This window comes from Filicampus tigris, chromosome 9 (genome assembly GCF_054856515.1).
Source record: "Filicampus tigris isolate MCC_2025a chromosome 9, RoL_Ftig_1.0, whole genome shotgun sequence".
Taxonomy (NCBI): Eukaryota; Metazoa; Chordata; class Actinopteri; order Syngnathiformes; family Syngnathidae; genus Filicampus; species Filicampus tigris.
The window spans coordinates 23,801,021-23,817,071 of NC_141225.1; the positions used below are offsets into that span (position 1 = coordinate 23,801,021).

A 16,051-nucleotide genomic window follows, 5' to 3' on the forward strand; every position below is an offset into this window, starting at 1 on the left:
GCATTCATATAAATATAATATGTGAAATGGTGGGGAAATTAAAGGCAGGAAATCAGATCTATAATCGCATTAGTCTTTGTGAGCGCAGCTATCGGACCGCTTGGAACAACAGGACTGGACACGCATAAATGGTACTTCTCAGGGAATATAAGGAAATATTTTGCCTGTACCATTCACCTTATTGTCAAATGCAATGATTGAGCTATTTGTTAAGTCAGCTCAAGCTTGTATATAACTTTGACAGGACAATATTATTCCTGCAGTTGTATACACGTTAAGCAAAGCTAGTTTGATCCCATGTGGAATACAGTGGATTGAAAGTAGCGCATGTGACCTCTTCTTTCTGTGTCCCTGCAGCCATATCAAATAGCCGTGGAGAGTTCCTGCTTAATGGGGAGTTTGTCGTCAGCATGTTCAAAAGGGAAATTAAAGTAGGAAATGCTGTCATCGAGTACAGTGGCTCTGACCATGTTATTGAGAGGATTAATTGTACTGAGCGCATCGAAGAGGAGATCATCGTCCAGGTAAAGTGAATTCTTTTCTACTGACATATGGAATAACTGCTTCCTATTTTCAGATGAGAAATAGTTCACCCTTTTATTTGAATTTTTTTTTTTTTTGAAATTTAAAACCATTGCAGGGCTTGAGCTCTGACTGTACGTGAGAACCGCAGCGTCGTAAATCCTGCATTCGGTCTGTTTTACAATGAATGTCTTCATGGTAGGTGCTTTCTGTGGGGAACCTTTACAACCCAGATGTCAGGTACTCCTTCAACATCCCCATAGAGGATAGACCTCAGCAATTCTTCTGGGATGCCTATGGTCCGTGGCAGGAGTGCAGCCGTCTGTGCCAAGGTGAGGCTAATGGGCTTAGCAGTCTTTGGACGGGTGTTTGAATGATAAATGATGTGGCGAGGGGAAGAGTACGCACGGGAAGCGGCAGAGAGGCTCGATACAGGCGAAAGTCGGTAAAAGGCACATAGCGAAGAGCAAGGCATAGCGAAACTTGGCGAGCCCGCATTAGCTGCAAAGATTGGAGTCATCTCCATAGGATGCATGCTGCAAATTACTTTTCTGTGCCAACTGCGCGTACAGTATGTAAGTGAATATGAATGCATATGAATATGACAGGTAAATGTGGAATCTTGTTTCGACTCATGGATCTAGCATTTTGTCAGTGTTTTGGAAGCTGACTCGCCTGAACAATCCACAGGGACTAGCAGTTTGATTTACAGTACAGGGAAGGTCTGGAAAAACGCAAAGCGCAAAATCTCATGTGGTTGGGTTGCAAAACGTGCTAACATGAAGGACTTTTATTCTCAGACTCACGTTTGAATTGGTCTCCTCAAAGGGGAAGTCAACCACCCAAAATGATTTGCAATAATATGTTCGATGTTTCTTCGCTCGTCAAAACATGGCATTCGGATTAATATTGCATTTGTGGAATAAGAGTTAATCCACCCGTTTTTAGCCATTTCTAGGGGCGGCCATTTTGTCACTTCTGAGGACCGCAAATGACATCACAGTTACTCAGAATTCAAGTAACGACCAATCACGGCTCACCTGGTTTCTGAAGCTCAGCCGTGATTGGTCGTTGAAAATTGAAATAAGATGTGAAAAGGCAGTCCACAAATCCGATATAGACATCAAATGTGAATTGGATGCCGGTATGTGCGGTGTCAATCCACTGAGCCGTTTGCTGGTGTCTTGCTAGGAGAGAGGAAGCGAAAGGTTCTGTGTAGCAGAGAGTCAGACAGGGTGGTGGTGTCAGACCAGAGGTGTCATGGTATACCAAGACCTGCGGTCATGCCTGAGGCCTGCAACACCGAATGTGAACTGAGGTTTGTCTCACCGGATTCACCCATTTTCAATAGTGTCATGTTTTTGCTCAAATGATTGCCATATTGGTCATGTACTCACTCGTGCCGTTTACGTCACAAAGGTGGCACGTGGCTCGAAAGAGTGAATGCACAGCTCAGTGTGGTGTCGGATATCGCACCCTGGACATCTTCTGTGCCAAAATCAGCCACACAGATGGAAAGACCCAAAAGGTTGATGATCGCTATTGTAGCGGGCAGCGCAAACCTGATGACAAGGAAGGTTGTCATGGAGATTGTAATCCTGGAGGCTGGGAGTACTCGTCCTGGTCAGAGGTGAAACTGATAAGGTGCTTATATGTCAAACGGAATCAGACATTTGGTTTTACACAGTATGTTTCCTCTTGTTGATCCGTCCGTTATGCAGTGCTCAAAGAGTTGCGGTGGGGGCACCCGCCGAAGAGGGGCAGTGTGCCGAAAGGCAGCAGAGGCTGAGGGCGATGAGAGCAAGTGCAGCCAACGGGACAAGCTGGCCGTCCAACCCTGCAATGAATTCCTCTGTCCACAATGGAAGACTGGAGACTGGTCGGAGGTTCGTTGAATAGTTGCCGACACAGTTGTTTCAAATTGATTCGTGACACGTCCAGGTTTCCAGGGCATATAGTCACGGGTCGTTTAGGCATTTGGGAACCTGTGAAAAAGAAAAAAAAAACACTTTGAGTCGCACCACTTTAATCTAAAAAATACAATACTGTTTTCTAAGGTTCCCTATCAGTCATGGGCACTAAGAATCACCATCATTTTTTCTTGATGATAACTTTTTAGCACTGCCCACAGCGGCTTTCCTTACCGTGGTTGGCATTGAGGGTTAGCCGACCAGAACTATTGATAGGAAGGTCTCCGAGGATGGCCTGACGCGCACAAACGCGTAAGCAGGCCCTGCCCAACTAAGTGACTTTCATTCTCGGCTGGTGCACACAACTGCTAACTCACACCACACGGCAGAGTGGACTATGGAAAGGTGTGCTTGTTAGCGGGCTAGCTCTGGGCTACGGCTCCTAAACTTGAACATCTATTCGATCTCCCGCTGGCCATGATTGGAAGTTGGACCTGATTCACACACACACACACACACACACACACTTGCTGCACTGAGTGACGTGGGGGCCTATAGTGCAGTTGCCCTTGCCTGCTATAAATACTGTTAATTACAAACACTCAAATGTTAAACCCAAATGCTTTTCTGAACTATAGTCAGTGAGTGACCACTGCACAGTTTGCGCATTGTAGACCAAGGAGCTTGAAAAGCTCTGGGTTACATTCCAGAAATATTTTACATCTCCCATGTGGGTGCCTCCAAATACAAACAACTGCACTGTACCATATGCCTCCCTCTACGTAGTATTTGTACATGCACTATGCGTATCCTTTGTCGAGAGGAAAATATACACTTGCTTTCAATGTCAAAACTGTTGGCTCACCAACAATCGGATGTTCCCATGAGCTGAATGACTGGGATCATGTTATACACGTTCATGTATGTCTAGACTCTAATCCAAAATGGCTCTTGCTTTCAGTGCCTTGTAACATGCGGGAAAGGCTATAAGCACCGCCAGACATGGTGTCACTTTGGTGAGGACCGTCTAGATGACCGCTTCTGTGGTTCATCGAAGCCTGAGTCGGTCCAGACGTGTCAGCAGCAGGAGTGTGCCTCTTGGCAAGTCGGACCTTGGGGACAGGTAAGGCCCATTGAATATTGTTCTGATCCAAAAGGCGCAGATTAACGGGGCTCAGATTTCACGCTGCAATACACAAGATTCCATTCTTTACAATATCAAAGCTATGCTTGGGGGGGTAGAGGATTTGCTATGTGTAAAACGGGTGGGTTTACTAGGCCGTCCACTACGTGTGAGCATATCCTTTTCCAGATGCGCTGGTCATTTTTTTTTTAAATGGTATAGTTAATCAGTCAACAGCAGTAAAAATAACAGCTAAAAAATATTACGGATGGTACAATTTGTATTTGCCACCTGCAAGCTTCTATAATCAATCTCTACTTTGTTGGTCAGTTACAACTGTCGGCCATGAGAGACACCGCATGTCCGACGTTTGATCGATGCAATAGAACATATTACTGCATCGAAAATGTGTGACTTGATTTCCCTGCTAAGGTATATTTGAAGCTGTTTAATGAAGCGCGGTCAAATGGTTGTTAATGTGTCTGCCAAACAAGTGTGACCCTATTTCATGGAGGCCAGTGAGGCAGAAGAGAGTGAAGGGTAGAACCTCTGAGTTAGCAATGGTCGAGAGTTCTATGTATATTGAGTAGGCTTTTTCAGGTACAGCATTGTGTCCCTGAGATTCTCATCTTCTTGCATTTAAGTTTAGATTGCCTTTCACAAGAGTGAAGTAGTCTTTGCCAGTGCTGACTTGCACTTGAAGTTTTGTTTTGAACTGCTTTTGTTGGCTCAGATGTCTTCTCTTTTGCTTTCCTCCACTATCACTGATTTTCCTTCTCTCTTTTCAACCTAGTGCACTACCTCATGTGGCCTTGGGTACCAGATGCGAGCTGTGAAGTGTGTGGTTGGATCTTACGGTGCGGTCATGGAAGACACTGACTGTAACGCGGCCACCCGCCCCACTGACACCCAGGTAAGGGTACATGGTGAAATAATCGTTTTTGTGTCTTTTTACCTCCCTCTGTTCATTGTTGTTATAGGTGCCTATCTTCCTATCACATGTTCTGTGTCTACACATATACTGGCATTTAAAAAATTCTACTCTCTTAAATGTTTTTGGACCAAAATTGCTTATTTGGGCTCAGGAGACATCCTCCATATTTGTCCACATATGCCCGTCGGTACAGACAGAAACATACTGTATCACTGCCACCTGGTCTCAATAAAGCTGTCTGATCTAGTGTAGTCTACGGGGAAAGGCAGGAAAATAATATACGTCACTGTCCCACATAGTCAAACAGCTCTCAGACAGAAATCTCCCGGATGAATGTTATTAAAAACTTCTCTGCATTATGTAAGACGCAATAAGAGTCTTGGATGTGTAGTCTACATGGGTTACATTAAAGAATACAAGTTTTGCATTTTTTTCCCACAATTTAAAACCGTTCCCGGGTGTCTTGATAACAATACACAAGGGATAATGAATTACAGCAAACCTAATATCAACTTGTGACACTCTGGTTGGTAATCACTCAGTTTTGGGGGAGCTCTTCAATCACCTGCTAATTCCAAATACGAATTTGGGGCGATGACGACCGGGGGCGGAGCCTAGCTGCCAAGTCATAGGCAGGAAAACTTCAAGTGGGCACAGTCTTTATGTAAAATAGTCAAATTGTGGCTTTTCAAGTAGCAGAATTCACAAAGCCTCGCTCACCGACAGCAAATTGTCCCCTTTACTCCTACTTAAGTCATCCCTTCACCATGACGGTGCGGTTTGTGTGTCACACTGATCGTAGGAGCTAAGTTAATAGAGTCTTTATGCCCCTGGTAGTGTCAGGCAGGGCAAACAGGTCACAGGTGAGGGACCAGACTCCCTAGGATGAAAACAGTTTTGGAACCCGTTTTTTTCCTCATCTGGACACGGGTCATGGAGCCAGGCCTGGAGGAAGGGCTCGATGGCAAGCGCCTGGGGGCCAGGCCTGCTCCCGTGGGGCCCGGTCGGGCACAACTGAATAGTGGTTTCCCCTTCCCATGAGCTCACCATCTGTGAGAGGGGTCAAGGCGGTCAGATGCGCTGTGAGCTGGGCGGTGGCCGAAGGCGGTGACCTTGGTGCTGACATACCGCCGTCTTTGGATGAGGGGGCGGGTCCTGGCTGTTGTTTGCGCCTAGGCACCAAACAGCATCTCAAAGTACCCAATCCTTGTACAGGTGCTGGAGAACGCTGCTTATAACGAACACCGTGTTCAAACATAAGGGCGTCCTCACTTGAACTTGGTACCATGAGAACGCAGGCTGCAGTTCAATGATGGATTTTGCGGTTGCTTTCAACTGATCACCACATGGTGGTGATTTGGCTTCGACGGTGTTGGAAGATGCCCGCGCGACCTGGCATATCCAAAAATCAGAGTTGGCAAAATTGAGCATCCGTGGATAGGGCACTGCTGAGCTTGACTTCCAAAGTTGTGACTTGGTGGGGAGAATACTGTGAAGACGTCCTCAGTTTCACCAAAGTATAACTGTCCTGATACTTCTTTTGCTTGTTACGAATTCAGCCTTGGAGGAGACCTGCACTCAATTGAGTGATATTCTTAGTCAGGTCTCTTCAGTCCTGATTCAAATGATCAGATAATCGGCAAGGCCTGCAGAAGCTGGATAACGAAACAGGCAGGACAGCGGCCCTTGAGGAACAGGATTGAAGACGCCAGTTCCAAGTGAACAGTCAAGTGCCTCTTAACAAGACAGAGAAAAGTTCGACTCGTCAGTTGAAGTGGAATTTTGTCGAAATTGTCTGTTTGCACAGTACTCCAGACACAAATATAGAAATAGCTACGAAATCTTTTTCAAGTTGAATGAAAATTGTGCGTTTATCACGAGGCGTGTATCACTTTTGAGAGGGCTGAGCATGCCGACTCAGGATGAGCCCCCTTCCCTTCTAGTTGCAGCAGTTCTTCATTCCGGTGCCTGGGTTAGCAGAAGCAGTGACCCTGAAGCAGTCGGCCCACCTTGTTGTGATTCTAACCAGCCAGCCATGAAGTCGGCCATGGAGCTGCCAGTCCCAGTCCCAGCAGCAGCAGCAGCCAAGTAGAGCTTAGGAAGAGAGGTGCAGATAGATGGATGGAGGTTTAAATGCGAGGTTAGAGACGTTTGTATTTTTGCCACTTAGTCGGAGTGGTGTCAAGGAAGGCTGACCATTTATTCGTGTCTGCTCGTTGCATGCCTGGAGCTGCTTTGAATGTGGCCGTGAGTGTGGAATGTGGAGCCTGCCAGATTTGACTAAGGCTCTCATTCCTAAAGACTGGGGTCAGAGGGCACTACAGGGCATGGGAGGGAAAAAGGAAAAGGGCGGAAGGTTAGGGACAAGGGGGTGGACAAGGGGTGGAGCTTTGAAACATGCCAGCATGGGCATTGGACCCCTGAATACCACTCCACTATGACCTGTTATGACAAGGATCAGGGCTTTATGCTGAGTGGCTTACTGCCACAATCCATAGTCTGAACTGATAGGGAGATGCAGCTCATGTTGTTTTGCTAAGCTAGTACGGGCTGATGGGAAACATAACCGCTCTCGAACAGCAGCGTACAGAACTGCATACGTTATTCATGAGCGTTTAACGTCAAAGGGTCGATCTTATTCATGACGTTGCATGCGTATACTTGTTCTTCCGCAGGACTGTGAACTGGCCCAGTGTCCAAACAGCCAACCCGTTCCCCCAGGGACCAAAGTCCCGTCCCATCAAGGCCACAAAACCCAGTGGCGGTTCGGTTCGTGGACCCAGGTTGGTGATCATAAGCGCTCAATTCGCCCTTGTGATTTTCTTGCAGTATCTTACCTTTCATTCTCTTCCTAATAGTGCAGCGCCAGCTGTGGCAAAGGGACTCGGATGCGTTATGTCAGTTGTCGTGACAACCATGGTGGTGTGGCGGATGAGTCGGCATGCGCTCAACTCCCAAAGCCTCCTGCCAGAGAAGTGTGCTCTGTTGTTGCGTGTGGACAGTGGAAAGTCTTGGAGTGGACTGTGGTAAGAAAATAACCCCATTAAGCTTTTTAGTACCACTACCGAATGTAGAAAGACCAGTGGCGGACATTCCGTCCGTCAAGTCCGTCACTTATGGACGCCTGTTTTCCTGACGATTGACGAATGACGGAGCGCCTTTTAAAAATGACCGATTCCCGAATGACGGAAGTGGGTTTTCATCCGTCAGTCTAATCGTCACTAACCGCATCCGTCAGTCAATGGCAGACGCCCGTTTTCCTGACGTTTTTAGGGGGACAGACTGACGGACCAACGGACTGACAGATGGACCGACAGACCGACTGATGATTACAAGTCAGTTCGTCCTGAAAAATAACGGACTGACGAATGACGGGCCAGCAAAATTGAGTAAAATACCCACCTCTGAGAAAGACCTTTACACGCGCAAGCACCTCTGGCTGTGAATAAGATGCAGGAGCAAAGGATGGGAAAGGATTCTAAGGTGGTCTCAGCCGATAGCAGCTGACAGGAACTAAGGGATGCTTCTTGACATCGAACCTTGCCTGGAACCAATATTGGTCTAGTGCAGAACAACTAATCCTCTTAGTTCCTTTTCAGTGCGTGTGCAGCAATGTTGTGTGATTTGCTGACCAGGCTTCAGAGACTAAAGCGAACTGAACTGAACTGTTCAGTCACGTCATGCAGTGTACGTGGTTGTGCAATTACATTTCATTAGTTGCAGACCATCTGCGACTAGTTTGGCTGTGCAGTGGATGACGCTGCACAATGTACAGATGTACAGTGCTCTATGGCGCCATGCGCCAGCAAATATAGCTAATGAAAATGCCAGGTTTGTCACGTAATCAGGCACAAGAAAAGTGGCGGACGTCAATGAAGAAAGGGAGGAAGAGTTGATTGAATTATTGGCATATAATCGCTATGTTTGTATGATTCGTGCCAAGGGGGACTGCTAAGGCTGATGGAGAAATATTACTGCAACGGCTAGGACAACTTATACTTATACTTGACTATCAATGTTATTTGTGGCGTATTCAAACATAGTGTAAAGTGCTACTTCGAATCGTTTTCTTCAAAAGAACGGCAGGTTTTTTTTTTGTTGTTGCAGAAAATTTGTTATCGTCATTAAGTGAGCAAGGCTCAGTCGCCGATTCGCAATTGTTCACTTCCGTCTAGTGTGAAACAGGCTTACCAGTGAATGTGCTAACATTTGAGATATTCTCTGCTGTATCTGTATTTGATCATACCAGATGACATTCATCTGCTAAATTAGGTTTCATTGACGGTGCCGCTGAGATGTTTTTTTTTTTTTTTTTTAAACCAAAATTTGCTTTTAACGTTTTTACACACACATTTGCTGCGCCTGCCACAATGGAAGAACTGGAGCCGTTTTTAAGTTTACGATGGCCTGAAAGGAGACTAAGAAGTAGTTTGCTTGTGCGTCTGTATATATTTTTCCTGTGCATGTGCGTGCGCGCAAGTGTTGGTTTGCGTATTTGTCTGTGTGTGTGCTAGAGAGAGGAGTTGCAGAGAGGCGTGCATTTTTTGAGATGAGAGATCCAAGGGGCTGCGCCCTTGCTTGCAGATGGTTTCCATCAGCACACTTGTGTCACAATACTGCTCGACTGCACGTCTGGTCACCAAAAAGCAAATATATGCACACCCGAGCTTGTGCAAACTCACATCTTACCACTGAACCAAAGACACTCAATGACTTCCTCGGGGTGAAACTGTTCATCCCCAAGCTATGTTTACACAATATTGCCGGCGTCCGCAGCAGCCCCATTTCAGGACCCCGTGGACGCAACGCGATGGTTGTCGACGAGACAACCCTGGGTTTGGGATGGGCAAACGTACTGGGGATGCCTGGCAAGGTCTTTAAATTGCACGCAAGGACATGGGCAACCGGTTGAACTGGATGTTTACATATCTGAACAAATACGGTTCTGCCCGACTTTGTGTAATCGGCAAAAGATACTCTTCAACTGTCTTCATGGATGCGCTGCGTGTATTTATTTGTGTGTGTTTTTATAGACAACTAGGTCATTTATTTTTAATTCCTAGTGTGAAACTTTTTTTTTCAGTGTTCAGTAACCTGTGGCCAGGGGAAGACAACGCGGCAAGTGGTGTGTGTCAACTTTGGCGAGCAAGAAGTGAACGCCAGCGAGTGTGACCCAGACGATCGTCCGAGCACCGAACAGGACTGCGCCATGTCTCAATGTCCATCCCACTCCAGTGATTCCAGACCTCTTCCATCCTCACCAAACAGCAGCACCAGGAACACCATTCCTCAAAGCCAATCCCACCAATGGCGGACTGGGCCCTGGGGCGCGGTGAGTAGACACTTAACGAGGTCCAAAAATGCGACGCAAATCCAGAAAAGCGTTCAAGAGCACATGATCATTTAGTAGCTGCTGTATTAAGCAATGTATTTACAGGGGGTGCTTGGTTTATTATGCTACCAATGTAAAACAGTTTGAACGTGCAGTTAACTTGCACAAGCAGGCACGCTCGGTTAGTACTTACTGTCTTGTTTGTTGGACAGTTTCAGATTAGAAGTGTTAAAATAATGTAAGCGTGAATTTACTATTGCGTCAGCATACTGTAGGTTGGAGATTTACGATACACGGACAAATTCCGGTTACGTCGCCACTTGAAGAACAGAATGCCGTCATAAATTATATAGTCCTCACTAATCATTTAATTTTGTGTGCAATAAGACTTTGTAGCACGCATCATACATTTCCTTTATGACGTTATTCATTAGATAAAGCTTCACTGGATTTCTTACAGATTGGACACAATTCCAGGAAAATGTGTTCATATATAACTTTTACCAAGTGTAGAAAGACATGAACCGCTGTAAAGCTCAAAATTATCCCTTAACTCATTCACTGCCAGACATTTTCAGACCATCTTTTACTCTAACGTTTGACAAACATATAGACATATAAAAAAAATAGATAGGTTCCTGGGCTTGAATGGCTGGACTGTGAAAAGACAAGTAAATCCGCCAATGGCAGTGAATGAGTTAATTCTGATAACACATGATTATAATCAAGACCTGAGCATGTTTTACTACTCTGTGAGTCTGCTTACTTCAGGTATGTAAATATATATTCAAAAAAGACACAGCAAGCAAATTAAAAAAAACAAAAAACACCTTTGATGATCACTCAATTGAGCCTGAAGTATACCGAGGTCCTGCGTGACATCATCCATGAAGTTTTGGGCGACCTTTTTTGCCCCATAACTGTGCTCAAATTCCGAATTGTATCACTTGAGGGACTTTGCCTTCCAAAGCCAAACATATATTCAGTCGCTACTCCGCCGCCGTCATCACGCCTCCACGTAAATGCGGCGCAGCGCGACGTCCCTACTGGGCTCGGCTGGGTCTCTCAGTGTCGACGCTGCGCAGCAATGTGTGAGAACCCATTTGACAGCGGCTACCCCCGGCTCTCTCTCTCTGACAACAGTGCTCCAGCACATGTGCAGGAGGCTTTCAGCGGCGAGTCGTAGTGTGCCAGGATGAGAACGGCTACCCTGCCAACAGCTGTGAGGATCGCAGCCGGCCCAGTGAGCAGCGATCCTGTGAGTCGGGGCCATGTCCGCAGTGGATCTATGGCAACTGGGGAGAGGTAAGGCAGACAGACACAGCTTTACTGGTGTTAAAAGGGCTAGTGGGAAAACCAAACTTTGGGATGCTTATGTTTGGATAATTACTTTGACTGTTTGTGAAGGTTGCATGAGAAAAAGGACATCGGAAAATACCTGAAGCTCAATTTCACATTCTTTGTGATTCCCACGGGATAGCATTAGTGTTTTGTTTTGTTTTGTTTTGTTTTTTCGAACGGCTTTTTAACGTGACCTCTCCTCACGCTGTCCTCAGTGCACCAAACCATGCGGAGGCGGGATAAAGACGAGACTGGTGGTATGTCAACGTCCAAATGGTGAGCGTTTCAATGATCTGAGCTGCGAGATCCACGACAAGCCGCCGGATCGGGAGCAGTGCAATACTCAGCCGTGCCCGTCTAGCCCCCACTGGAGCACAGACCCATGGAGCTCGGTACGCTCATAAAAAAAAAAAAAAAAAAAAACAACAACAACAACAACAAAAAAAAAAACAGCAACAACAAAAAAATACTCTATACCTTCTTTTTTTTTTTTTTTAAACCTCACATTTCGCCGGTAGTGATACTCAGTCACAATGATACTGAAAGGGGCTTCTGTGGTGCTTTTGCGTTGGAGAAAAGAAACTGTCTCCTCCTAAGACTTTTAAGTCCCCTACGCTTCCCGCTCCGGCGCTGGTGCCTGCAACGTTTCCTCAAGACATTTGGAAAATCCATTTCTGTTGTACTTACATGGCAAAGATATGCTGTCCTGCAATTTGCCAGAGACAGTACATCACGACAAAACGCTTCCGTGACAGCTGCGACCAGAAGAACCTTCTTTTCTCTAGTTACTCTAAAAACAGTAGTCGGGCTGTGTGTTAGCATTGAAAGACATCAGGATCACTTTGTATCACAATCAGAGTTAGTTTTGTAAAATATTGTTTTGAATACATAATTTATTGAGATATTTCTTTCCCTGTTTATCATTTGTACATAGCCTTAACTCTAAAAGTGATTTATTTTTGTCTTAGCTCTTTGTATTCGAACATTGCCAATTGTTCTCCATGTGCAAATACTGATGAATGTTTTTGTATATCAGGAATATACAGTATGATGCCTTGTTCATTAATTATCCAAAGAATGGCCCATATTCTAGATGTGTGGTGCTTCATTTGACATTTGGATGTTCCCATCTGCGCATTTCAAGAACCACCCTACATGGGGCTTCATTGGTGCTGTGTGCTATACAGTATATACTTTTTACTACGTGTGCATATTTTGAAACGGCCGTTGTGTCGGGAATTGAGTTTGTCTTAAGCCCCGTGTGCTTTGTTGTATAATGTAGACACTTTATTTTTACAGTTTTGTACTGTACTTTCTCCTGCTGCGGACCCCGGGGGTTGTCACAACTCTGACAGTTGCTTTGCTCATATTGGACCTTGCCCAACCAGGTTACGCTCGCTGCGCCATTGTCAGCAGGGGTACGCCCAAACTGTGGTCTCATTCGTACCTAGATATGCCGTCGCGTGTCCGTATAAGAGTGCCGTGGGGATTGCAAGGAACAGCAGCGGTACCAGTACTGTGAAATAAAGTGTCTCATTGGGTTTGTGGTTATAAGCGCTGCCTAGGCATTGCGTTCAAGTATGGCGGAGGGCTTCGACACAGCTTTCCATAGTATGATCAAAACAGTAGTAGGTTTGTAAGACTCCAAGCTCTGCTTCAAAGGTGCTCTGAGTCTATCCATGTCAGTGTGTGCTTCATACACTCTAAAAACGGTCGGGTTAAAAATAACACAATTTGGGGTCAAAAATGGACCCATCAACTACTTGGGTCAATTTGACCTAACTTCCTTCCCAAAATGTGTAGTTGGGGAAAAAAAAAATTCAAGAATGTGGGCCAAATTGACCCAATTAGTGGTTCGGTCCATTTTTGACCCCAAATGGTGTTTCTTTTTAACCCAACCGTTTTTAGAGTGTACAATACTTGGACTCGCTATGAGTGCAATGCTCAACAATACCTCACTTGGAAACCAACACAAACTCATCTTGCCACGAAAGCATGATCGCTAACCTACAATGGTGCTCTGGCCAAACAAGGGAGATTTAAGATCCAAGTATCCAAAATGAACCATCGCGTTTCCAACGGGTAGGTGTTTTTATGCCGACTCTTCATTTTATGAAGTGAGCACTTTGTGTGGATGAATCGAATATTGGTCGAGGCGCAAAGTGTGTCATAATGTTGAGACATGTCTTTGCATGTCGCTCAAACGATGGCCTATTAAAAACGTGTATTTGAAATCCGTGATACGTGTGACCACAGGGGGGGTTTATATTGTTTTGTATCCAGAGCTTGTATCTCTGAGCCAACCTAGTGTGTCTACCTCAGTCTGCTATGATAGCCCCCCCCCCCTACGACCCCCCGCCACATCTTTCTCTCCCTTGGGGGGCTTTGGCTGGCTAAGATGCTGCCTGACTTGTTGAGGCTAACCGGTGCAGCTGATGGCCCTAAACACAGATTTGTGTTTGTGTCATTTCCCACCTACAAATCCTTTTTCGCCCGTTGCGGACAGTGAGAGATGATGTGATCTGTGGTTTGGGGCAGCTTTTGCCCGCAGCCCACCCAGTTGACTGCTCCTGGTCATAAATGTCTCACACACTGACCACACACCTTATTTTAAGGGCCTGCTCTCACAGCAGTGGCTACATTTTGTACTGCACATCATCGGCTAATGAGGGCTGTTGCATGTAATGATTCCCACCTGTGTAATTTGCAAATGAGCAATTTGGTGGAAGTTGAACACAATATTAGCACAAAATGTCGCTCAAATTGCCCCTCTATTTCTGCCAGATCGGTTTCCCAATCAATATAGTTTGTCGTTTGTGCTGCAAATAGAAGCACTTCACTGTCACCAACTCCACAGGCTCTTGAAATAAGCGTCTGGTTTGTCTCATCCATAAATGGCAGTATTAGCATTTTTTTTTTTTTTTTCATGAAGCGTTTTCTGTATATTTATGTAATTACTTGTATTTATTGTTACTTCATTATAATGTTGTGTCAGTATTTAATTTTTTATGGATTTGTTGAATTTCTGTTCACTTCCACAAAATTTTACAATTAAAGTGAAGTACAGGTCATGTTTGAGGGTTTTTTTTTTCATCGTTATTTGAGCATTCCTTTTTTTTTTTTGTTGTTGTTGTTCTTGTTGCAATGATAATCATGCAGCCACAAGTCACAAGTGGTCAGAACTCCCATGTCATGCAAGCGGAGGTGTGCTCGATTTCATACACGGCTTTGGACAGAAGCGTCCCAAAGAAAATGCTGGTCAAAGAGCTGGCCAGCTCTCCCCTACTGAATGGCATGTTTTTCCTGAATGAATATGCACAAATCACTGAGCAATCTCACTGTTGTTTTATGCGGTCAGGGCCTCTGCTGACCCCTCTGAGCAATCATGTTTTTACCGTCTATGGCGGGGGTGTTCAAAGCTCTTCCCATCAAGGTAAATCTTTGTGCCGTGTGACAATGCCTGGGTAAAACCTCGCGGCTTAGTATTTACTGTGCTTATTCACTTTAATGCCTTTTTGGGATGCCTGGCGATGTGCGCTCTGCTCTGAGGCCGCCAGTGTCCTTTTCCCCTCTCTGTCAGGCCCCCGCCACTCTGCTCTAATGCGGCTTGATGACAGTGTACAAATGCGGGGGCCACTGACAGTGACTCGAATGGAGCGGGCCGTCAGCAAGACAATGCCGTGGTGTATTGGCAGGGTCGAGGGTCACGTTTGATCTGGACGGGGGCCCCCTTCCCTGTTCTCCCCATCAGCATAGACAGACTTCTGAGAAATTGGAGCTGTGATTTGGGGAGGGGGGGGGGGGGGGGCATGCGACACAGGCGTTCAATAGGCTCCGTTAGAATTATGCTGACGTTTCAAGCATGGGAAGAGTTTTTTTTTTTTTTTTTTTTTTAGCTTACAAAAAGGATGATTTAAAAAAAAAAGAGCATTCTGTGATCTGATTTATGCAGTTTGCCTGTAGTGAGTTCATACTGTACTTACAGGTCACAATTACAGTATGAGCAGTTGCGTGTGCTGCTCCATCTAATTAGAGAACCCCAGAGAAGCTAATAAACCCTGCGCAAGGGTGTTCATTTACTGTTATCGCACATGATGTTTCAATTTGACCCAGCGGTTGCGAGTCCCGGAGTATTCGGACGGCGCTTCATTCGGTACAGCACAACAGCGAGAAAGCTCTTGTAAAAAGGGATAGAAAACACGAGGAATGACCTAGATTGCAAAAACATTCTGCTCCTACTCAGCGGCCAATGTTGTCTGAGTTCGAGCCACATCCTCTGAAATATTCATAATGTGTTGTGGTTATATTGGCCAGTAAAATGACATCAATAAATATCGTTGTCCTCATTGCGCCATTTTCTTACTTTGCATGTTTTATATGGAACCAAAACGGGTCCCTTACGTTTCTGCAAATAATCCTACTTACATTGTCACACACAAAAAAAAAGTCATGCTTATGAGCAAGCGTAAATGAATGAATACAAAAAATTTTAAAAAAATTAAAATCCCTATTTTATTAGCCCTTCCATTGACGAATGAGGTCTGAATGAGGTGAAAGGTCTCATGGCGTTCCTGTCCAGTACATTATCTTGCTGCACGGGACAGCACTGCACGCTGGGCCACGTACCCATTCAACTCTGAGCCTGTCGCTTCCCATCCATCCCCAGATACTGTACTCCGCCCCTTGCGATTATCTGAGCTCAGTCCAGCCCCTCTCCACACCCACTTCTCAGCCCTCTGCACACCGCGCGGTGCGTGTGTGTGCGTGCGTGAGTGCGTGAGTGTCTGCCTGTCACAACAAGTTAGGCTTTGGGTGACTCGGTCAACCTGGAAGCGAAAGAAAGTTCCGCCGGGGTGATCCGACGCATGCTGCCATTGGGTCGGCTAAAA

At 45.6% G+C, this 16,051-nt stretch overlaps 1 protein-coding gene across 1 annotated transcript in view; it reads left to right on the forward strand.

Moving 5' to 3' along the window:
• The window catches only part of adamts9 (ADAM metallopeptidase with thrombospondin type 1 motif, 9), a 31,015-nt gene extending 16,782 nt beyond the window's left edge, over positions 1 to 14,233 (forward strand). Inside the window, exons 17-28 of the mRNA XM_086040702.1 lie at positions 358 to 524; positions 725 to 854; positions 1,714 to 1,840; positions 1,942 to 2,152; positions 2,244 to 2,408; positions 3,394 to 3,555; positions 4,349 to 4,468; positions 7,165 to 7,272; positions 7,348 to 7,515; positions 9,573 to 9,821; positions 10,965 to 11,126; positions 11,378 to 14,233. Coding sequence (XP_085896828.1) covers positions 358 to 524; positions 725 to 854; positions 1,714 to 1,840; positions 1,942 to 2,152; positions 2,244 to 2,408; positions 3,394 to 3,555; positions 4,349 to 4,468; positions 7,165 to 7,272; positions 7,348 to 7,515; positions 9,573 to 9,821; positions 10,965 to 11,126; positions 11,378 to 11,566 — 1,958 coding nt within the window. The 3' untranslated portion in view covers positions 11,567 to 14,233. The remainder of the gene's footprint in view (positions 1 to 357; positions 525 to 724; positions 855 to 1,713; positions 1,841 to 1,941; positions 2,153 to 2,243; positions 2,409 to 3,393; positions 3,556 to 4,348; positions 4,469 to 7,164; positions 7,273 to 7,347; positions 7,516 to 9,572; positions 9,822 to 10,964; positions 11,127 to 11,377) is intronic.
• Positions 14,234 to 16,051: the final 1,818 nt, after the last annotated feature.